Source organism: Nelusetta ayraudi, unplaced genomic scaffold, assembly GCF_046127955.1.
Source record: "Nelusetta ayraudi isolate G7.1 ecotype Tasmania unplaced genomic scaffold, CSIRO-AGI_Nayr_v1 ptg000097l, whole genome shotgun sequence".
NCBI classification, from domain to species: Eukaryota; Metazoa; Chordata; class Actinopteri; order Tetraodontiformes; family Monacanthidae; genus Nelusetta; species Nelusetta ayraudi.
This window is the reverse complement of record NW_027466147.1, coordinates 3,341,843-3,365,878: the sequence shown is the minus strand read 5'-3', so window position 1 is coordinate 3,365,878 and position 24,036 is coordinate 3,341,843. Positions and strand designations below refer to the sequence as shown.

Below are 24,036 nucleotides of genomic sequence, written 5' to 3'. Positions count from 1 at the left end.
GACGGGACTCCGGTCTTCTTGGGGTTCTTGGTGTCCCTCAAGAGGACCACAGAGTGGCAGGACTTTGGTTTTAGATGGGATGAAGAAAAAATTTAATTAAAAAAAATAAAATAAAAAAACAAAAAAAAACCCTGCCTGCCAGCTTGTAAAGAGTAGCAGGAGCAGCTTGGCTGTCACAATGTTCTGCACTTTGAGAAGAACTGGACAACTTTTTCCGTGTGACAAGAGGAGCAAACAAGAGATTCCCCCCCACCCCCCCATTCAAGTCTGGCTTTGGCGGGAGGACAGTTTGGCATATTTCTGATGTTGGCTCTTTCTGAAAGGAAGAGGACAGTCACTTTCACAGTCCCCTGATTTGGCTCTTTACAGCCAGGATTTTTCATTCGAGAAAAGGAAAAAAAAACACCGCAGAAAGGATGAAGTCAGGTGTGCACATATTCTCTCAAGAACTTGCCGAGAGCGGAGGCATTAAATTTGAAATGTAAGTTAGATTTTTTGAGACATTCCGTGCCCACAACAACAGTCACTCAACTGTGCAGACGGATAAAAGTTTTGTAATCACAGTCCAGCGCACTTCCCTGTGCAGTCGATGGCGCCGTGGACGTTCCGTCTTCTCCGAGCTAAGGATCCTTGTTCGAGACTGACGAAATGAACGGCGACCCGACAGAACCTGAGCGATCCGTCTCCGTCTCGCCCGCAGGTTCTTTCGGCCGACGGCTCGTTTTCTTCGTAAGAAGCCTCGCCGACCGACGGCGCGAGTCGCGAGAAGGGAAAGGAAAGGCCCCTCTGACGGGCAGCTCTGTTCCTTAATGCGGCCGGTGGGAAATAACGCCTGTCTTTGGCACTGCCGCGCTTGCATGCACTCTCACAACATTTCCAGTGTCCACCAGGAAGAGCAGAGGCGGTACGGCTGCAGCCGGAGCAGGAGGACGATCAGGAAGATTAGGAGCCGGACACAAATCACCATCGTTTAAAAGACCACCGGAGGGCGCTCTTGATACAAGTGCTGAATACGCTTACCAGGGTTCACAACATTCCTCTGTGTGTGTGTGTGTGTGCGTGTGTGTGTGAATAGAATATACAGGTACTACCCGAAAAATTAGAATATCGAGTAAAAGTGGTTTTATTTTGGCGATTCAACGTAAAAGATGAAAGCAACAACATGTTATTGAGCCGTTCCACGCAAGTTGGCATCTCAAGCAGTTCCTTGTTGTAACTTACAACTCGCGTGGAACGGCTCGATACAATTTGTTGCTTTCATCTTTTATGTTGAATTGCCAAAAAATAAAACCACTTTTACTCGATATTCTAATTTTCCGGGTAGTACCTGTAAGTGCAAGCGGCCGAGTGCTTCTGTCGTGGTTTAAAAGTTTGAGGTGATTTGTCAGAAAAGCACATTTTTCCCAGCACCAAAAACACATTCCTGCAATTTGGTGGCTATTTGTTGAGACGCGTCATTCTGAGAGTAATTACCGAGGAGACCTAAATGGGCCTTTGGTTTCAGATGAGTCATATAACTTAATGAGCCATATCAAATGCAAATTAAAAATTTAGAAGCCTATTACTACGAAATCGCCCACCCCCACCACCACCCGCCCTCCAAAAAAAATGATGTTAATATCGTGCTTATTGGTTTAATCACGTCTTTTTTCGCTGATGACATAATTAAAAAGGTTGCTGAAGTTTAAACGCATCGGTGAACCTCGACAAAACAGCGAGCTGTGTGGCTCACAGTTGACTTCATGGGGGGAAAACGATAGGCCGAGAAAAAAAAAATTACAAGACGTCGAATTGGAGAAACTTGGAATTCTCCCCTGACGGCAAGGAGCTTTTCAACAACTTTAGCCTCGCTCCGTTTTCCTGCCAGACATCCAGAGTGAGAGGAGCTTAACAAAAAAAAATCACAAGCACCCACATCCAGAGTCATAAACTCCCAGATTAAAAAAAAAAAAAAAAAAAAATGAGAGCATCTAAAATGTCTGGGGTGGTGCAGGGGAGACGGAGATGAAGGAGGAGGAGGGGGCAATAGAATAAAAAGACAAAGCTGGAGAAGACGTTGGGCCAGGATGGATGGATGGATGGATGGATGGATGGATGGATGGATGGGGGAGGACGGAAGGCTGGGAGAGGTTGGAGGATTACAAGAGGTGAGGTGAAGTCATGCATTTGGCTGCTTTCAAAGGTGAGTGAGGTCCTTTTGAACCCAGCGTCTGGGTTCAAAAGGGCAGAAACCTTCGTCTGGGTGGTGATGGTGCCTTGCATCAGCTGAGATTGAATGGTTTCACACGTTTCACGGTCGGTCCACGCAGGATGTTGTGAGTCTTTTTTTTTTTTTTTTTTAGATTTGAGGTTGGTTTTTCACTGACGGCTCCGTTTTCCTGCCAGAACATATTTATATACATATAACGTCACATATTTAGGTATTTAACTTTTTTGTATATATATATATATATATATACATATATATATATATATATATATATATATACATATATATATATATATATATATATATATACATATATATATATATATATATATATATATATATATATATATATATATATATCATAAATTTGATGTCCTCAGTTTGTACCTACAGTGTAGAAAGTCTTGCAGCTTAAAAACAAAAAAAGTCAAATTTTATAATAATTTTCTGAGTTTGTGGCTTTGTGGTTTTAATAAGCTGAAAGTCTCAATCAGCAAAGTTACAACAAGGAACTGCTTGAGACGTCAATTTGCGTGGAATGGCTCAATAAAATGTGTTGCTTTCATCTTTCATGTTAAATTGCCAAAATAAAACAACTTTGACTTGATAATCTCATTTTCCGGGTAGTACCCGTACATCACTGTCTGCATAGAACGGTGGACAGACAGATCCTTCTAATATATGCACAATTTTCCAACTGCTTCATCTCCAGCTGACTTTTGAGATTATTTCAAGGAGCCACAGCAACGGGAGTGCGAAGCCCGAAAATCTCTGGCTGCATTTCTTTTTTCTTTTTTTTCATATGTATGAAAAGCACTGTACAAATAAAGTTGGATTGATTGATTATCATTATGATAGTTGTCGTCCTCCCCCCCCCCTGTCCCCCTCCTGCTGTCTGGAAAGCAGAACAACAGAAGTGTGCAGCAGCCCTTCAGTCTCCACTGCCAAAGCAAACAAATCAATGCTTTGCTTTGAGGTGACGGTGCTGTTAGGAGGCAGCACTGCGCTGATCCCTGCACACGTTGGTCCTCTGCTGGGCCAAGTAGCAGCGGAGGGCGGAGGGTGGAGGGTGAGGGGGGGCGGGCACTCTTCTTCATTAGAGGTCTGAGCTTCCGTCTTGGCCTCTCCTCTCCTCTCCTCCTCCTCCCCTCCTCCCTCCTGTCTGATTCCACAGCCCGCGGTTGCCAAGGTAACTGACGTTAAATAATGTGGCCGTCAGCTCGCTTACTGTTGCCACACAACCTTGTGTGTGTGTGTGTGTGTGTGTGTGTGTGTGTGTGTGTGTGTGTGTGTGTGTGTGTGTGTGTGTGTGTGGGAGGTCGCAGCATGGTGTCTTCAGAAGGGTCAAAGCACAGCCATGATGAATGGGAGGGAGAGGAACGGAGCAGTGTGGAACACACACACACACACACACACACACACACAGTCTCAGAGCCTTGTCGCGTCACTACAGGTTCGTGCACATATGGAGGGTGATAAAATAAAGAGCGCACACGCTCACTGTGAAGTCCCTTCATCTGCTCTCACCTCTCTGCCTCTCTCGCACTCCAACACACACACACACACACACACACACACACACAGCCGACTTCATTACCGGTGCTGTGCCATCACGATGCCTCGCAGCAGCAGCAGCAGCAGCAGCAGCAGCAGCAGCAGCAGCATTGGAGGGAGGAGGTGGGAGAGTGCTGAGCTTGGCTGCCACTTCACACCAACACATCATTAATGTCATTTAAACCGAGCCCACGGTGGCCCCTTCCATCACCCGTCTGCTCCTCCCCTCCCCTCCCCTCCCCTCCCACACACACACACACACACACACACACACACACACACACACACACACACACACATGCCATCACTCCCATTTTACACTTCTTCCTCTCGTGCTTCTCCTCTCTCTCTCTCTCTCTCTCTCTCTCCCATCATCATCATCATCATCATCATCTGCCTCCCTCTCCTCCCCGACTTGTTTTTTCGCAGCTCTGTTGACTCACAGCGTTCAGGTTCCTTCCAATGTACAAACGTGCGTGTGCACGAGCGTCACAACTCGGCCCCCTGGCGCCACTTGTGATCAAGTTCCTACATGTTGCATGTGTGTGTGTGTGTGTGTGTGTGTGTGTGTGTGTGTGTGTGTGTCAACAACAAAAAGGAGCGACAAACAACAACGGCCCGATGAAAAGTTGGACCTGATTTTCTGTCTATTGAATCACTTTGGACTCAGTGAACAAACCGCCGACATCTGAAGCATCGAACATTAATTCTTCTTCAAAGGCTGTGATTTAAAAGCTTTACAATAAAGTTAAGAAGTGCCGATGCCGACGGAAAGTTGCGAGAGTTTGTGAGGCGAGCAGACGGGCGATAGATGATGTTACACCGCCATCTGCTGGAGATAAGATGAACACGAACGGAAGTAAACGTGTGCTGCCGCTTGAGAATGAAAGGTCTAAAAGTGCATCAATGAACGAGTCGTTGATTCGCGTGTACTGCATTTGTTAATCCATCGTTGAAATGATGAATGGGTGCAATGGAAAAAGTCAAATGGTTTGTGCTTTGCTTCACTTGAGGACGGAGCTGACAACACTGCGATTGATGCAATTTGAAGAGAAAAAGGCAAAGAGTCACGATTCACTTACCACAAACCAAGAGGAGACAGACAACCATCCCTCCACACGCACTCTGTTTAGGGTTGCCAGTCTTTGGCCTGTCTTTGGGAGGAAATTGCAGCACCTGCAGGGAAGCCAGACACACACAACACAGCAACAAACCTGCAATATTACCTTTGCAATATTCTTTTGGAATTCATTTGTTTTACTTTTACTAAATGCTATACACATTCCTACACGCATACATTCAAACCACTCTTTAATAATAATCATTATTATTATTCTAAAAAAAAAAAAAAAAAGTGATCAAACTAACTCACATAGTTGTCATTTTCCTTCCTACCCTACATTCATCTAACAGGAAATGAGCTTCTAAGGTTGTGTTCTCATCACATCCTGATACTGACCGGCGGTAATCACACACTCCCATAGCAGATCTCATTTCTGAGGCATTTCCCCTGAAATCAAATTTCAAAAAAAAAGAAAAAAAAAAGTCAGATCGTTTGGAGGAGTAAATAAATACATTTGAAAGAAAAAAAAAGTGCAGAAAGAGAGACAGCAAAAAAAAAAAAAAAAGAAAAGAAAAAGAGAGAGACAAGAGGGCAATTACATTTCAGTGCACAGCTCAACTCGTACAAACTCACATTACCTGTGGTGGAACACCGGGACGAGGAGTCTAACTGGACTTTGTTTTTCTTCTTTTATTACTGTTTTGGAGCGGATGGAGAGAGAGAGAGAGAGAGAGAGAGAGAGAGAGAGAGAGAGAGAGAAAGAAATGAGATCCATGCAGCTTTCAGACAGAATGATTTCCTCGCCTCTTGTGTATTTGTGCCATCACTCCTTTTTTTTCTCCGAGACGGTGCATTTCCCCCCCCGCAGGCCAAACCAGATTTCCCCTTGAGGGGCCTTGGCCATCCTATCTCCTCATCTGTGTTTCCCCATGCTAACGTAACACAATCTGAGCACGTGGCACGCCTGCAAGCTGGTAGGCATCAGTTGCAATTTGTTGTGCGAGGCACTATATTTACATATACATATTTATATACAAACGTATATAAATATATATATATATATATATATATATATATATATATATACATATATATATACATATATATATATATATATATATATATATACATATATATATACATATATATATATATATATATATATATATATATACATATATATATACATATATATATATATATATATATATATATATATATATATATATATATATATATATACATATATATACATATATATACATATATATATATATATATATATATACATATATATATATATATATACATATATATATATATATATATATATATATATATATATACATATATATATATATATATATATATATATATACATATATATATATATACATATATATATATATATATATATACATATATATATATATACATATATATATATATATATATACATATATATATATATATATATATATACATATATATATATATATATATATATATATATATATATATATATACATATATATATATATATATATACATATATATATATATATGTATATATATATATATATATATATATGTATATATATATATATATATATATATGTATATATATATGTGTGTGTGTGTGTATTTGTATATATTTATGTATGTATGTAAATTGGATGTAGTCTCTCCAGAAAATATAGTGTAATGATTTCCCTTCCCTGCGTGTCAACGACTTCTGCTCTGTCATTTCTGGCACTTAAGAAATTCAAAATCTAAACTCACTCATTCTTCAACTGTTGACTAATGTCCGTTTCATAAACTACAAGTGGAGTTTGGTTTCGGAATTAGAACCTTAAAAGACGCCGTCCGCTCCTTGCTCCGTAATTTAGTATTTCGTTAAATTCACAAAGTTTCCACGTCCTTGAGGTGAAGTTGCAGTTTTTACCATTGGACACTAGATGGCATACATGAGTCATTTTACACAAATTTCCGTTCTGCAGTCTCAGCGCCATGTACACTTCCGGTACTGGGAATCGTAATGAATCTTTCTCTCAAGCGTGTCAGTCATTGATTAACTTGTTACTGCAAAGTTGGGTTTATTTTAAAGGTACATTGTGGTGTTGTTCATGTCGACCTAATTAATCCCCCCCCACACACACACACATTTAACTCTAAGGGCGTTACCTCGAAAGTTTCGGGTGCATTTCTCTCTCGTTTCTGCCAAAAGTGAAAACGTGAAGAGTGGGGAAATGGGAAGTGGTGGCAGGGGGTGGCTTCTGAAATGACTCACGCTCTCCTTTTCCCTTCATTCACAGAGTGTTTCGCTACAAGTGATGGTAATTCCGCCTCCTTTCAGAGCACCGGTTCTTTCGGCTCGGCTCTCTTGAAAGATCCGGCTCTTTTGGCTCCTAAGCGGCTGCTTGGAGTTTTCCTGTTTATTTTATTACCAAATTATTTGCTAAAATGAATGACTAACCACTATGCAGCTATGTACACATCAGCGAAGCCTCACAAGATTTAAAAAAAAAAAATGCAAAACCAACAAAAAGCAGCATTCAGCTAAAATAGTTATTGTGTGTGTGTGTTTTACTGTATTTATTATTCTGTTTACCCCGTTTCTAATATTTAATATATTGTAATCTGTCGCTCAAGATTTCGTCATGATTTCGTCGCCGCCGACAGAAAAAAAAAAAACAGAAGAAGAAAGCCGGCTCCTAAATCACGAGAGCCGATTCTTTTCGTTCACTTCAAAGAGCCGAACGACCCATCACTATTTCGCTACGACTTCGGGACTCGAGGTCGCCAGTCGCCGGGGAAACGAGACAACCGTCCACCGGAGTCCCCTCCTCCCCCTCCCTCCTCGCGCCCAGCGGCAGCAGCAGCAGCAGCAGCAGCAGCAGCGGCGGCGGTGGCAAAACAGGAAGTGAAAAATGAGAAGAGCAACTGAAACCGAAAGAGGCTGTTAGCGTTCTGGTTTAGCCGGGTGAGCGGTGAAACAACAAGCCATCTTGCACACACGCACGACTCAAATACAATCTCTCTCACTCTCTCTCTCTCTCACACTCACACACACACACACAGTCTGACCCCGCCAGTCTTCTGGTAATAAACCTTTCTTATCGCGCAGCTTCAGAGTGTGAAGCTTTCTCCTTTTCTTTTATTACCTTGGAAAGATCATAAAAAAATAAGGGTCATAAAAATAAAAAATAAAAAGTGGCCTCTGTCCTTTATGAGCTCACAAGATGAAAACCGCGCAAGTTTAAGAACGAAGGCACGACAGAAACAGGTGGTAATAAATACAAAAATGTTTTTATTCAGATTTTTTTTGATAAGTTCATTGGAGAAGAAACTGCAGATACATGTTGTAGGAAAAATCTTCTTGGCTGCGTTCTGTGATAGGCTTGGCAGGATTTGTTGTTGCTATTGTTGTTGGGGGGTTTTTTTGTTACTGTACAACTGATGTGTAAATTGTAGTATACATGACACTGATTGGTTCTCAACAGTAATTTAGTGCAAATACACACATGCAAAGACAAGGTTTTTTTGATCGCGGTAATACTTTTGGCTGCTGAATTTCTACTTCTTAACCTCTGACATCTCATCCCTTAAACACATCAAGAGGGACTTTTGCAAGAATTATTAGCTTAAAAAAAAAAAAAAAAAGAAAGAAATCAAAAATTAAAAACACGTTCCACTTGTGAAACTGTCACGCTACCTCTTAAGGTGCACATCTTATCGTTTCCTGCCACGCCTTTCCTCAACCAGGCTCGTCAAGGCTGCGGAAATAACGACCGGTCAGTCACTGTAAAACAATAAAGTTCAACACATTTTGATTTTTGTTGAGGAATATGCGGGGTTGTGGTCGAACACAAATTAGGCACATTTCACAGTAAACAGCAGATATTTTGCTCTTTAAAACCAGAGTGTTAGGTGAAGCCCTGTTGCTAGCGCTCAAGCGGGGAGAGGAAAAAACAAAACAAAACGATATTAATAAAAAATTAACGCAAAGCAGTGGTCTGCAGTGACGATCGAGGGCAGCGGCACAGCGCGTGAAAGCTTGTTTGGGAAACTGCATCCCTGCCACCCCCTAAGCGTAAGCGCAAAGAAGCAAACTTTCAGTATGAAAGTGTTTACGACTTTAAAAAAAAAGGCACATGGGGGGTGGGGGGGGGGGGGACATTCGGCGAAGAGAAGTCGGACCGCCCATCAAAGAAAATAAAAAAAATCACCACCACGGCGATGTGCGTCCAGTGTAAATCACTCCAGCGCTTTGGTTCGCAATACCATGGCACGTATTATAGTAGTTGTGGTCCCCCGTGCAGCCGTGTATTTGCTGCACAGTTCTGTGCTTTCTCCAGCTAGGGTAGGCGCTAACCCTAGCGCTAACCCGAGCCCTAACCTTACAGTGGACATGAAACACAAAACATAGTTATCATCATTTTTTTTTTAAAAAAAAAGGTCTCCCACCCCAGAAAACATTACATCTGTTTTAACACTGATGGCAAAAGGTATTTCAAAATACAGCAATAATAATTAAAAAAAAAAAAAAAGTCTTGCTCTTCATCGCAGGTGGCCTTGTCGTCGGGAAAATCGCGGACGTTAACGGGCGTCGTCGTGTCTTTCACGCTATAAAATGAGTTTGGCGTAACTCCATTTTCAGTTTTTGTCTTAGCTAGCTTAGCTTAGCTATTTCCTGCCATTTTTAATCAATCGATTCATTCGTTTTAATTTTTAGTTATTTCCGCGGCGGTGCCACTCGGTGACGTCACCAAGTCACGGAAGTGCGATCTGTCCGTTGGAAGCACAAATGTTCCAAAGTAGGAAAAACTAAAGACGGTGAAAGGGACGGACTTTTTTCATACCCGGGGGAGGGGGGGGGGAATCGTAGACGTGCCGGGGATGCATGTTATTGATAGAAAACCGCACTGAAGTGCATTTTGCATACTGTGGGACCTTTTGAGATCGCCGCGTGGACAAGTTCAGCCACCGATGTACCTGCTGGTTCCTCAGCTAAACTGAAACGGCCCTGTTTTGAAACACCTTTTGCCATCAGGGTTAAAAAACATGTGTAATGTTTTTAGCGTGGTAGACCATATTTGAAAAAAAAATTATAACTTGCGTTTTGTGTTTGATTTCCATTTAAAAACCGTCGACCCGTCGTCAGTACGCGCTTGGTCCCTGCACTCAGGGACTTGCGGGAGGTCCGCTGGAGCCGATCCCAGCCGTCGTAGGGCCAAGGCAGAGGCGACACCCTGGACGAGTCCCAAACCCGTTACAACCAGGAAGGTTTATTTCAGCCGTTGCATCGACAAGTTCACAGCTTGATTCCGGGAGGGACCAATCAAAACTCTTGCCACAGGTACTTCCTGTGCGTGCACTTCCAAACCCCAAAGTGCAAATAGGGTCGGCTCTAAAGACTCGGGGGTGGGGGGGGTTCTGCGGACTGGATGGCAACTCGCTCAGTCGGCCACAAACACGTAGAAAAAGATTCCTGCAAAGTGTCAGTCACAGATTTGGATGGATCGATCCCAACTCTGTGGAAAAAGGCACTCATCCTGATTAAGGCTTTTTTTTCTCTCTCTCTCTTTCTCCACGCACACACACACACACACACACACAAAGAAGACACACTGACACACACAAAACACACAAAAGTTCGGTCCGTAAGGTGCAGAAGAAGCTTGCAGAGTTCACGCGGCGAAGCAGGGGGAGAGTAGACGAAGCATCAATCAATCCATTCTTGGGAGAGGGGGGAGGGGGGGGGGGCGTCGTTCCGAGTCATCCTGGCAGGCGCTCGCTCCAATCGGAGGCGCGCAAAAGTTGCTCGAAAAAACGAAGAAAAAAAAAAACAGAATCCTTGAGCGCTTCGTACGAAATGCGGCAGCACGGTGAGAAATGATTAGAAAAAAAACGAGCGAAAAAAAAAAGAAAAAAAGACAGCGACTGTTTCAGTGTCCGTTTCATCTTTGAGAATAGCTACCCAATACCGTCTCAGTGATTGCCTCTTGTTTTTTTTGTTTTTTTTAGAAAACACGCTCAACTGCAAATTGTGCAAAAAAAGAAAAACATTTAAAAAAAAAAAAAAAAATTTACGCCGCTAAAAGCAAAAATCTTTGTCATTTTTTTTTCTCTCTCATGTCACGACAGCGAATGTCTTTTCCTTTGGCAAAGAGGAAGTGCGAGCTCAAAGCAGCGGGGTGAGGAAGGGGAGGCTCGGTATTCAGGCGCCGTCCGTCACGCTTGAAGCCCCCCACCCCCCCACCCCCCCGCCCTGACGAGCGGATCAAAAGTCTTACGTGAACGTACGTACGATCCGGGGGGGGGGGGGCTTTGCTCTCGGCGGATGGTCCTCAAAACCCCCCCCTTTTTTTTTTCCACGGCCGCCGGTCAGACGACCGCCAAACTGGCGCGTGAACCAACATAAGTGCTCACTTATCAGTGCACGAGGAGACGGTGCTGATTGGACGCCTTTTCAGTGGCAATGAACCTGAATGCAAGGAAGAAAAGAAAGAAGGGGCGGGGGAAAAAAAAAAAAAAAAAGTGGTCCAAGTCGAAGCTTTCTAAAAAAAAAAATAATAATAATAATAATAATAATAATAATAATAATAAAAAACAATAACAATAAGGCGATCTAAATGGGAAATTTCAGGCTTTGTCCTCTTGAAGCCAAAGGTCAAGTCAAAAGGTCAAGAGGAAGTGACGTCCGAGGTTTTCCTAATCACGCTGGCGCGCGTCTCGTGGCCGCCGGCGCCGCCGGACGCCTCCGAGTTCTGGTTGTAGAGGACCGTCCAGCTGTCGCCGCTGTAGCTGATGAGGGGGTTGGGCTCCTGCGTGCACGTCACCCTGAAGTTGGGCTTGCCCGTGCCCACGAAGGTGGCCATGCCGGGGAGGGTGATGGGGACCTTGAGAACCGACGTGCTGTAGTCCCGCCTCCACGCCGCGCTCTGTTGGAACACAGCGGGGGGGGGGGGGGGGGGGGAGAGACAAGGAGCGGCTCAAGAGGGGTACGCATGACGCTCGTCGCTGTGTTTTCATCATCCATAAGATCTGAAACTTTAGTTTTTCCTTTCTTTGCCCTATAAGTGTTTTATTTCTTTTTAATTATTATTCTGTACTTCTTTTTGAAGTTTAATATGTTGCTGCAGTTACGTACATTTCCCCCCCCCCCCAACGTCGGATAAACAAAAGCGTTGTATTGTGTTGTCTGTGCGTGATGTTACGAGATCACGGTGAGGTCCTGAGGACCTCCCATCTGCGCCGATGTGATCTGCGAGCTTTGAGGTGCGTTTGTCCCGATGATCTGCTTTAGAAAAGGGTCGGGGACGACCGGAAAAGGAAAGAAAGAAAAAAAGAGACTCCGCTGAACGGAATGTAGCCAATCGAGACGCGAGCCGACTGAGGAGGAACAAGGAAGCAAAAAAAAATAAAATCAAGCGTTGCCTCATGACAGCGGCCTATTAAGCTTAATTTGAGAGCGGTGCACCTCCAGCTCACTCTGTACATAATAAAGTTCACGTGTGTTGATTTTCTTTTTTTTTTTTTTAACCTGCTTTACTCGTCTTCACTTCTCCTTCTGTCTGCTCAAACGCTTTCTGTTCCCAAAAAAAAAACAAAAAAAAAAAGAAAAAACAAAGCAACATTTCATTACCTGCGCCTTTCCCACAAGCAATTCAAGGTTTGGTCGAGAAACAAACAGGAAATACGATTCACTGCGTTTGCTCGAGGGACGGTATTGTTTGCGCTGATGTACCGTCACTGTTTACTTATGGGATGAATGGGTCACTTTATTTGGAACTTTGCTGCCGAACGATGGAGGAAATAATCCCCCCCCCCCGCACCCCCCCGGCGCCGTTGTTGCTCTTTGGTCGGGATTTCTTCAATATTGAGCGACTTTTCCAGCTTTCTTTTAACTTTATTTATAACGAATAAGGAATGGGAAGGGACAGCTTGGTGACGTCGCCTTTACTCAAACTGGAATTGCAGCTGTATCAGCTTTATCAGCGTTATCAGCGTTATCAGCTCCTCCCATAACCAGCGAAGCACATCGGACCGGCCGTGTTTTCACCGGATCAATGACCGCCAGCGGCCTCGCTCAGAGTCTCAGCAGCGTCAGCTTTATTATTGCTACGCCTTTTCTTCAATGTTCAGTGCGGAATATCTTAGATTGCGGGTGCCGTAGGGGCACTCCGTTACCCTCCCGCTCCCGAGCGCGCCGGTGAACTACGGTGGCCTGCGGGCAGCAAAAACGGACACCCTCGTCCACCCTCTTCGTTTATATATATTGCCTCAGAGGTCACCAAGCACTTTGAACCTGAGAGCTGCTACACAGTTAGCCTCGAGTTGTATATGCATGAAGACAACTGATACTGATCTGTGTGAAGACAATGATCGTGTTAAGCTCAATAATGATCAAGAATGACTTCACGAGGTTGGATAGAATTGCATTTTTTTTAGACACCGGTCGTGACCCCTGTATTATACGGTACTACCCAGAACATTAGGTTGTAGGGGGCGCCGTTTTGGTACCTCAAGCTCCCCAGGGTCCAAGCGAGACGAGGCGAGTTGAGTGGCGACGTCGCGACGAGCAGGGCACTGGATTGGCTCGGTGTCCTCGTCGATTCTCCCTGTCGGAGCGGACACCGACGCCGACTCCTTCGACACGGAACTTCCGTGTTCGCGAGTGTGTTCAACCACGTTCGCGAAAACGACGAGCGGCAAACGGCGAAGTGCTCGGAACAAAACCGAGTTGCTCCTGCGTGAGGCGCGTTGAGCGAGGGAATCCCGGGAGTCTCGAGACGAGAGGAAACACGGATTGGTCGAGAGGACGTGGCGGCTCTTGGCCGCGAGGAAGCCTCGAACACCGCGGCATAAAGTCGTCCTTGGCTCGCTGGGGCAGCTGTTTCAAATAAGGAGGCGTGTTTACCGTCTGTTTGTTTCTAAATAAATGCTATTTTCCCGTTGTGTCTGTCTCGTGTTTACTTTTGGTGAAGAGGTAAAGGTCGAACTTCACCTTTACTCTCCCAGAAAACCAAACCAGAAATGATAAATGTTGCCTGCAGAAATGATCCACTGTGACTTCAGTGGGGGAAACGGTTCTTTCTTGAACAGAGAAGCGACCACAGACCGAGCAGCGGCTCTGAAACAACTTCTACTTTGTCCATCGCTGCGCTGTCGTGTATCGCACAGAAATAATGCCGTCGAAAACATTGTCCCGCTTTACCGCCTAGACTCCGCCCACGGTCTCGTGGAACCCGGGGCTGTGGGGACACAATCGAACCGTGGCGAGGCGAGGCGCGGTGAGGCGAGGCGAGGTGGTGCTATGGGGACGCGCCCTTAGGATCTCCTGAAAAGGTTGTGGTATTTCCCCATGTGGGAACTCCTCTGAGCCAACAACCCAACACAGACTTTCAAAAGGCTCAGGAGCCTTTTGCAGGGGTTTTGGATTCTTTGGAAGCTTTTCACAGTGTTCTGATTATCTGAGGTTGTGGCTTTGTGGTTTCAATAAGCTGAAAATCTTCATCAGCAAAGTTGCAACACGGAACTGCTTGAGGTGGCAATTTTGCGTGGAATGGCTCAATAAAATGTGTCCCTTTCATCTTTGACGTTCAATTGCCAAAATAAAACAACTTTTACTTGATACTCTAATGTGTCGGGTAGTGCCTGCACATCACTTCCTGTGTATGTGGTTTAAGGGGCAGTAAAACCACATTACTTTGATTGTACGGCGAGTATACATTTTTATTGGTGTGTTTACGGCCTGTGTGTTAAGCTTTAACCAATATGCAAAAAGCAAACATTAAGCCGAGTTTTACACACAGGAGCTTTTTTTTTTTTTTTTTTAAAGGGATCTTACGGCTACTTTAGTAAAATGTCAACGGAGCGAAAAGGGGAAACACTGTGAGAAGAAGTGTGTGGGGGCGTGAGGTGGGGGGGGGGTGGTTGTGGCCGCCGCGCTAGAAAACTCTCTGCAGATAAAGGCGCGGTCCGTTCAGGGCGCCGCTTATCTTGGCCCCTAAATACCTCGGCAGGGTACAGGAGTGTGTTGGCAGCGCTGCAAAGAGCCGCAACTGCCGATCAGCCTGTTAATGTTTCACACACACACACACACGCACGCACGCACGCACACACACACACACACACACGCACTCGAGGGTTCCTGACAAGCACCTCCCTTCTCTCAGTTACTCATAATGTTATACAGGAAGGAGCGAACACACACACACACACACACACACACACACACACACACACACACACACACACACACACACACACACACACACACACACACACACACACACACACACACACACACACACACACACACACACACACACACACACAGACAGTCGGAGCAGCAGGTAGAAACCTGTTTGTCTGACGATCCCGAGCCGGTAAATGATTCACCGCGGGTGCAAACTCACCACTTTGCCGTTTTCCACGTCGCTGTCCGTGTCGCTTTCTGCACATGGAGGGAAGAGGAAAAAAATAATAAATAAAAAAACAGAGAATCAGAACACTGCAAAACAAAAGTGACTCGGGGGTGAAATGTCACAACTTTGACTTTCAAGCGGTCACACCCGGCCGGCGAGGCGGTGGAGGGAGAGCAGGAGAGACGGAGGAGGAACAGGGAGAGATCAGCGAGCACAGCCCTGCCTCCACTTTCACTGGAGGATAAACACCACGGTCGAGGGAAGCAAACTTTCTGACTGGTGGAGCCGCAATGAGTGAAAGAGTTTGACAGGGGGGGGGGTGGAGAGGGGGCAGGAGCAGCAGCAGCAGCAGATGGATGGAGAGTTGTTCTGGTGACCCACTTTAGCTGGGATGGAGGATCCAGCAGAGCTCCCCCCCCGCCCGCCCCCCCGCACTGAGAAAGAAATATCAATGTTGCCCAAGTTTTGCATTCAGAGTGTTTTTGAGTTTGCAACAGGATTCCTCTGTGTCGGCTCGAGAGGCAGAACGCTTGGAACTCAAGCGTGTGTGAGGAGGTAAACAGAGTTCAGAGCGAGGGCCTGCGGGCGTCTCGGACCACACGGGCCCTGATGGGACTGATAAGAAGAAGTTGCAGGTTCTCCCGCAGCCACCCCCCCCCCCCGACCTCCCCTTTCCCTCCGGATGATTTGTTTCTGCTGGGCCCAGATGGATGGGTTCAAGTGAAGTGCCACCACACAGAAGTGCCACCCAACGGGGGGGCGGGGGGGGGTGATGTAATGACAGGATGAACGGCAGCCTGTGAGATCGGCCACATCTAATCTGTGCTTTCTTCAGCTGCAAGCGGATGCAAGCACGCGCGTGCGGCAGGAGGAAGGTTTCCGTTTTTGTTTTGCTTTGTTGTGCGTTTTTTTTTTTTTTTTTTTGATGAAAGCGTCGAGCGTGAATTCAAATGAAACGAAAAACGACATCGCAACAGGAAAACTTAAAGGGCCGGTGTGCGAGATTTTTTTAAAGAAGCCCGCCGCCCGACAGCACGTCGAGCAAGACCCTCGCTCTGTGGGTGCATGTATACACATATATGTATACATACATATACATATACATATATATGTATACATATATATAGATACATACGTATATGTATCTATATACCTAAATATAGACACATACATATGTGTCTATACACATTTACACATCTATATATACAGTATATATACACATACTGTATATACATACTGTATTATAACCCATTCCCATCAACATGTGCAATGTGTGAACATGGTACATTGGCCACACTGCCACGATGCTACGGTATCCTGCTGTTTTGTTTACATTGCGTGTTTCTCTTGTGTGTGCACCTTTTATTTTTCATCTATTTCTATTTTTTTTTTTTTTGTAACCTTATTTTATTCTAATTTATTCTATTTTGCAATTTGTACTCTTGTTTCAACCTTGGACTTTGCGTAAACTTGGCTGCTTGCAACACTGCAATTGTCCCCATGTGGGACTAATAAAGGAGTATCTTATCTTATCTTATACTTATACACATACATACACATGCATACATATACATACATACATACACAGGCCGGCGATGATGCAGATTTGCATATCTGGCGCACGGGTGGAATTTCACTCAGTTTGGATTCATACGCGTTGTTATATCTGACGACGAGTACGTCTGTCCAATCCCACGTGGCACTTTCGCACGCCATACGGGACAAATTCCCGAGCAGAATGCAAACAAACGTCCGCCGGCGGCTTGGCCTTACCGCCGCACGACGACACCGGCGAGATCTGCAGCGGGTACGAGTGGGAGGAGGTGACGGTCTGCTCCTCGTTCTCCGTGGTCACCTCGATGGTCTGGCAGACGAACGGCAGCTGCTCGCTGGTGATGACGTGGTCGTCCACCGAGCCGTGAGTGCCTGTGGACGGAGAGGCTGAGCGCACGACCACACGCACAAACGCCGGGGGGGGGGGGGGATGTGAATATTGCAAAACAATTGAACTACTTTTTCATTTTTTTGGATGAATTTCCCCCGATTCCTGGCGAAATAATGCACACTGAATACCTGAGGCATAGCCGCCTGTGACCGTCAGCTCTGCCGGCTCCTCCTTCACTTCCTGTTTGGTGTAGACGACGGGTCCGGCGTGATTCTTGTCAGCGGACGCGGCGGCTGCCTGAGGAGCACAGTGTTTGGAGTTGGACATCGTGTATGCGTGACATCAGGGGTCAAGGGGTCAAGGGGTCAAATGTCTGAGGCTGTTTGACGTTTCAGCAAACTTGGGGGAGAGGAAGGAAAACGAAGCGACTCGAGCGCGTCGCTCTGGCAGTCGACCAGCGGCGAAGCGCAGCAGCAGAATCTGACCGACGTGTGGGTTGATAAATAAAATACACGGGGGCTGCTTCAAAACTCTCCAGTCGGTCCAAGGCCAGGGAAAAGAAAAAACGTTTGTTGAGTGTTTTTTGGGGCCGCTGAGCCCACAACGAAAAACACAAAGACCCCCCCCCCCCCCCCACCCCCACCCCACCCCACCCCCCAGTGCGTACTGCAGGTACTGCAGCCTCGATGGTAAAAAGAAAAATTAAAATGTCACCCGTGGAGCTTTTACCTCTTTGCTTCCCTTTGTCCGTCCTTCCTTGTCCGTCTTGTCTTTCTTCTTTCCTGAGGAGACGCACACACACAGTATTCAATGCCGTCAAGAGCGGTTGTTGTAGTTTTCTCCTCGATGACTTGCGAAAAAAAAAAAAAAATCCTGTCTCCTCGCGCCTCCGATCGCAACGCGCCAATTTTTCCTTGCAATCACGTCCGCCGACGTGCAAGTGCCAAAAAAAAAAAAGGTGTTTCCATGACACTTTTTGCGATGCACCTCACTATGGATACGTCTGGCAAACCACCGGAGGAGAGCGGCAAAACCTTTTGGTCAAATTTGAGATTTTTTTTCAATTTTTATGGGCGACATTGCACAATTCTAGGTGTGACGGGAACGCAGCTGCAGACGCGCGGCCACTTATTACATTTCCCCCAGATGGCAAACGCGTCACAGAGTGAGCCGGCCCGCCGCTCTGGCTCACCTTTCTTCACGCTCCTCTCCGAGGACGACAGCATCTTGTAGACTCGGAAGGCGTTGGTTCCCTTTTTGATGCTCTTGTCCTTCACCTCCTCGATGTCCGGCAGGCTGTTCATGGCACAGCGGAAGTTTGCTTTCCATGTCTTGGGGTCTGGACGGGTCACGCCCGGCTGGTACTTGCCTACACACACACACACACACACACACACACGGGGAGAGCAGCTTCTGAAGTTATTTTCAGTCAAAAACATCCGGAAAAAAATCCAGATTTTTAATTCCTGTAATATTATTCGGTATTTTCTTGCTGCTGTGCAGATATCTAGAAACTCCAAAATGGTAGTTTGCATCTGAAGACTTACTAAAAAAAAATATATTAAAAAAAAAACATTTTGGCTTATTTTCTTTTCAATTGACATAATTTGCCATCTTCTCCCTTTGCCCACGTCGTACCTGTGTGTATCGCCCACTTCATGAAGAGCGGCGCGTCTTTCTCCAGGTCCCAGCCGTGACGTGCGGCATGCATCCAGGGAATCTGGAAGGTTCGCTTCTCCTGGAAACATTGAACACATTGCCACTGAACAAAAAGTCTAAATTTTTTTTTTTTTTTTAATCTTCAACCTTTTTTCTAAAGCCCTGAACCAAAGACCTGCTCTGTGCGCCTGCTGTCATCATCGCATTAAAAGCCATTTAGTTTCCAGTGTGCAAAATTCCGTGTGAACACACAAAAAGTCGGCTTTTTTTTTTTTTTTTTTTTTTTTTTAAAAAAGAGCCTCAAGTGAATTAAATCGACGAGTTGTGTTTTTGTCACGAGGTAAAGTAGCGCCGCGACAAACAAAAACTGGGCAGGTGTCCCACACACACACACACACACACACACACACACACACACACACACACACACACACACACACAGTGTACACTTATCATTCTTGGTCACGCGCGACACCTGTCTATATACTCCGCCGTGCAGGATGTTTGCCCTGTGGAGCGGTTGTGCGTCTCGTACACTTACTTTGCAAACCCACTTGAGGCCCGGAATGAGCGAGGAGTTGATCTGCTCCTCCAGCCACGGCCGCATCCTCATCCTCTCCACTGGCATCTTGTCCTTCAACAACACAACTTTGTGTATTTATTATGTGTAAATACAGAGGCAGCGACGCGTATGACAAAGAAGATCGGGGTTATTGTTATTATTACATATTACAATGGTGCAGTTGTACGGTTTCAAACACTGCACTTGACACTTTTTAAATCAATTTTAACGTATTTTGTAAACTTTATTCTTAATTCTGAACCTCTCTTTATTCCTCATAACGCACAATTCATTTCGAGCTCGACCACACTGACGTTTGGCTGCCACGTAACGAGACGTGACGAATGAAAGATCTTTGAATCTATTGTTTCTTTTGTGTAAAGAACATATATTTCAACTTGATATTGTAAACATAAAATCCCTGCCGTAAAACGACTTTCATGTCGCGAAACGCAAGATTGTCAAAACATATTTTTCTGACAATAACAACGCAGACTGGCACTCTGATTTTATTTGAACTAACTCTGTTTTTCCTCGTTTTCTTTGGCTCAAAGGCATGGGCAAACTACGGCCCGGTGGCCTTAGTTTAAGCTTTTTAATCCGGCCCACCAAACTTGAAGAAACTATATTAATAGTAAGTAAGTCATAAAATAGCTGTAGAAAACATGTGCTTTATTATCTACTAAAAGTGAACAAAAGCAAAAATCAGTGTCTTTGAAGCCCCATGGTATTTAGCTCTTTATTGAAATGACTCTGAACACACTGGGGGGGGGGGGGGGGGGATGAATGAAATACAGCTATTTTATTATTTACTACTACTACTAATATAATCCCTTCAAGTTAGGCGGGCCGGATTAAAAAGCTCCACCTGCCGTACATGGCCCTCGGGCCGTAGTTTGCCCATGCCTCGACCACAAGTAAAAGTCGTTTCCCGGTCAGACAGTTGCAGTGTGACTGCCTGGTGGTGCGACCGAAGTTCACCAGACACGACCCGTTCGCGAGCCAACACGCCGCCTTACATACCGACGGCGCCTCGGAGGGGTCATGCAGGGTGAAAAAGCAAACGCTCCCTGCCTCCTCACCGAAAACGCCACTGGTCGGGGTTGTGAAACATTGCAGCTGCATCCGGCACACAAGTACAGTGAAACCGTTTGGTTGTTTGTTTTACAAAACAGCCATTTCTTTTTTTTTTTTTTTTTTTTTTTTATTAATGTCTTTATAATAGCCGTCAATGCAAAACAGGAAATAACGACGATTTGGGTGAAGCATTAAACGCATCCTGCTCCCTGAACGACGTTACGAGGAAACGTGTTGGTTTTTTTTCCCCCCCTTCGAAACACACACACACACACACACACACACACACACACACACACACACACACACACACACACACACACACACACTTAGCAACTCTCTCTCTCTTGTACAGTTAGTGCATTAGTGCACTTTAAGCCCTCTTTCTGTTCAAACACTGTACATTTACAAGACGGTTAATTGAAATGTTGAGTTTTGTAGCTTTTCAATCAGTTCAAATTAGACGTGGGCTCATAGAAAAAGCCGTCAGTTCAACGGTCGCGTTCGGAGGAAACGCGTCGCAAAGTGGCAAAACGAGTTTTAGCGACCTGCAATGACAATAACGCGCTGTCTTACATAACCGCGATCGACCGTGACAAAAAAACAATAATGATAATGATAATAATGCTGCGACGTTAAAACCAACGCCTTCAAACTGTTCGGATCGCCACGAAACGCACTGAAATAAACACCAAACTACGGCGAGCCAAACGTAAAGTGGTCCCTTTAAATAGCACCGCGTTAACATCGCGTCAAACGCCCAGCCAAAAAAAAAAAAAAAAAAAGTGTTCGCCATGTTACCTCTGACATTTGCCGAATGCTCGGGAAAGTGCTCATTGGTTTTTCTGCAGGTGAAGTTTCAAAAATGTAAAACGGCCAAAGTGAAGCGAAGCGGCGGTGGAAGTGCCGGAGGTTCCGCTACTGCTCGTCCTGGCAGGCGCCTCGCAAAAAAACAACAACAACGAAAAACAAAACAACAACAACAAATGACCAAGCAAAAGTGAAAATAAATGTCAACAAAAACGCAAGGAAAACTACACAAGCGAACGCCGCTACTTTCGCTTGCGCAGCGCGGCGCAGAGGAGGAGGTGGAGGTGGTGACTGCTCGCTAACCCGAGTCAAACAGCGGTGAACATGCGGAAATTCAGACGCTTTACCTGCTCGCTTTGGGACGGGCCTGCGGCTCCAGAGTGCGACGTCTGTTGGCTTTCGCACGCGCTCCGCGGCTCGACGTTGAGCGGTGGGATGTACTTTATTCGGAAAGAGAAAGTGCGACGGGTTCGTCGTTTGTCTTATTTCTGTTTCTGTGGCCCCAGAGCGAAAGCAAAACAACGAGTGGAGCTGCGAGGTGGTGGTGGTGGGGGCTCTGGAAATCCCCCTGCGCCGCCGCCGCCGCCGTCAGTTGCGGAAGTATCGAGGCGTGAGCGCGCCTCGCGCGCTGGGATCTGAAACGGTAACAGGAGGTCTCACTCTGCTACATTTTCTTTTGTTGAGCACGGTTCAACAAAAATGGTGAGTTCATACGTGTATATTTTTTGTTTTATATAAAATTGTTTCTTTGCTGGTTCGAGGGGTCGTGGGTTTCGATTCCTTTCTGTGTGGAGTTTGTATGTTCTCCCTGTGTCTGCGTGGGTTCTCTCCCGCTTCCTCCCACCGTCCAAAAACATGCATGTGCGGTGAATTGGGAAACTAAATTGCCCGTGTGTGTGTGTGTGTGTGTGTGTGTGTGTGTGTGTGTGTGTGTGTGTGTGTGTGTGTGTGTGTGTGTGTGTGTGTGTGTGTGTCTGGGTATTGAAAATGGATGGATGAATGTTTCTTTGTTACATACATTCTGGGGGGAAAAGTTATTGAAGAAATTAATGACTAAATAGAACACTTAATAAAAAGTAAGGCAAACAAGGTCAGGCGGGTTTCTGACAGGGTGTCAAACTCAAACACACAGTGGGGCCAAAGGTTCAAACTTGGACAAAGTCACGGGCCACCGCTGATAGTTATTGTTGAATAAAACCTTTCTCCAGATATAAAAGTGAACCTTTTCATATGGACCCAAACCTTTTTGATTCAACTTGAATATGGAACAAGCAAAAGCTGAATACTGTACAATAAACTTAAACTTAATATTTCACACATGCAAAATCGGATTTTTAATTAAAAAAAAAAAAAAAAAAAATCATCAAAATAAATAAATAAAACGTAAATAAAAATTGTATGTCTGTTTTTTTTTTTATTATTTGCAGCCTTCTGATTTAAAATTTCAACCCGTAACCTTTTTCCAAAGCTGATAAGAAAATTTAAAAAAAACTAAAATGACAACAATAAACCAATTAAGTGATTTAAAAATATATATATATCCTTCCACCTCACAGGAAAAAATATTTATGTATATCATGGGAATCTAATGAATCTAAAGTGTCCCATTTTTAGTTTCCAATTGAATCATTCCCACATCATTGGGCTACTGGTCATTTTTACACCACTCTGCTCTGTTTTCACGACACCGAATGTTTCAGAGGTTAAAACTACTGGGGAGGAGGAAGAAGAACGGTCTCCGTTCAAACTCGGCTCCAGCTGTAAAATAACTTGCTCAATTGCAACCAGCGAATCGGTCACGTCACGAAATCTCCCCTCAATGCCAGCTGACTTTGCGAAGGAGCAATAGACGATCTTTGGACCGTATTTCATTTTCACTTCCTTCGCGTTGCCTCTGCGCCTCCCGAATCTAAAACCGTTTCTGTGCACAGGGCGGTGGAAACGAAACCAGAAACGTTACGCCAACTACGAGTCTCTCTCTCTCTCTCTCCCCCTGTCTCACACATGCACACACACAACCAAACGTCTCACTTGGAAATGATTTGTTTCCCCGCTATTTCTTCCCAGCAGCACTGAACTCGAGGGATTTTTGTGTTAAAAAAAATAATAATAATAATAAAAAAAAATAGTGTTTAGCGGTGCATTGTAATTTTAAATATTACCCATAACGGCAATATTAGATTTTAAGATATATACAATTGAAATGAATGTAAAGGATACATTTTTGAAAATCTGACCTGACGACTTTGTCAGCAGTTGTTCTTAGCTTTAGCAGGCATTTGATTTATGCTAATGTACGCTACACCAGGCGGGAGCAAACTACGGCCCACAGGCCCGCTTTTGTTTTGTTCATTTTCAATTGACATTAATAAACCACGTTGTCTACATATTCCACGATGTGTTTTTTTTTTTTACAACTCACTGTGGCCCCACCAGTCACAAACCTTTTGACTGGTGGGGTCTTGGACTGGTTCGGATTTTAAATCTTGTTGAAAACATTCTTTGTGTTTTGAAATGCTTACACTTAAATGCCATGCGATTAATTTAGGTTCTTTAGATATTGCTCTACTGTGTAGTACTGTTGTTTTCACAGCAGACGTGTCACCGACGACAACTTTGTAGAGTGATGTCATTAAACTGTGCAAAGCCTTGTCCATAACCCTCTTTCGACGTGGTACTTTGTTAACAGCAGCACAAAAATGAATGAGCCTGCTGAGCAAGCTACAGTAGTGAGCTGTTGTTCACCTGCTCACTTTAAATCTACGGACAAGTTGCTGTAACTGT

General features: G+C 44.8%; 1 protein-coding gene across 3 annotated transcripts; it reads right to left on the bottom strand.

Moving 5' to 3' along the window:
* Positions 1 to 10,906: 10,906 nt before the first annotated feature.
* irf2b (interferon regulatory factor 2b) lies at positions 10,907 to 21,732 on the bottom strand. 3 transcript variants are annotated; one of them, XM_076048079.1, is made up of 9 exons: positions 21,244 to 21,402; positions 19,345 to 19,437; positions 18,783 to 18,882; positions 18,337 to 18,513; positions 17,874 to 17,926; positions 17,333 to 17,441; positions 17,033 to 17,185; positions 15,254 to 15,288; positions 10,907 to 11,770 (listed from the first exon to the last, which is right to left on the bottom strand). In XM_076048079.1, exons 1-9 carry the CDS (start codon positions 21,277 to 21,279, stop codon positions 11,513 to 11,515), a joined length of 1,014 nt encoding a protein of 337 aa, XP_075904194.1. In that variant the 5' UTR covers positions 21,280 to 21,402; the 3' UTR covers positions 10,907 to 11,512. The 3 variants fall into 3 exon arrangements, with proteins under 3 accessions (XP_075904194.1, XP_075904193.1, XP_075904192.1); XM_076048078.1 differs by lacking the exons at positions 10,907 to 11,770; positions 21,244 to 21,402 and adding an exon at positions 21,600 to 21,732 and having other exon boundaries at positions 14,660 to 15,288; positions 17,033 to 17,200; XM_076048077.1 differs by lacking the exon at positions 10,907 to 11,770 and having other exon boundaries at positions 14,660 to 15,288; positions 17,033 to 17,200; positions 21,244 to 21,397.
* Positions 21,733 to 24,036: the final 2,304 nt, after the last annotated feature.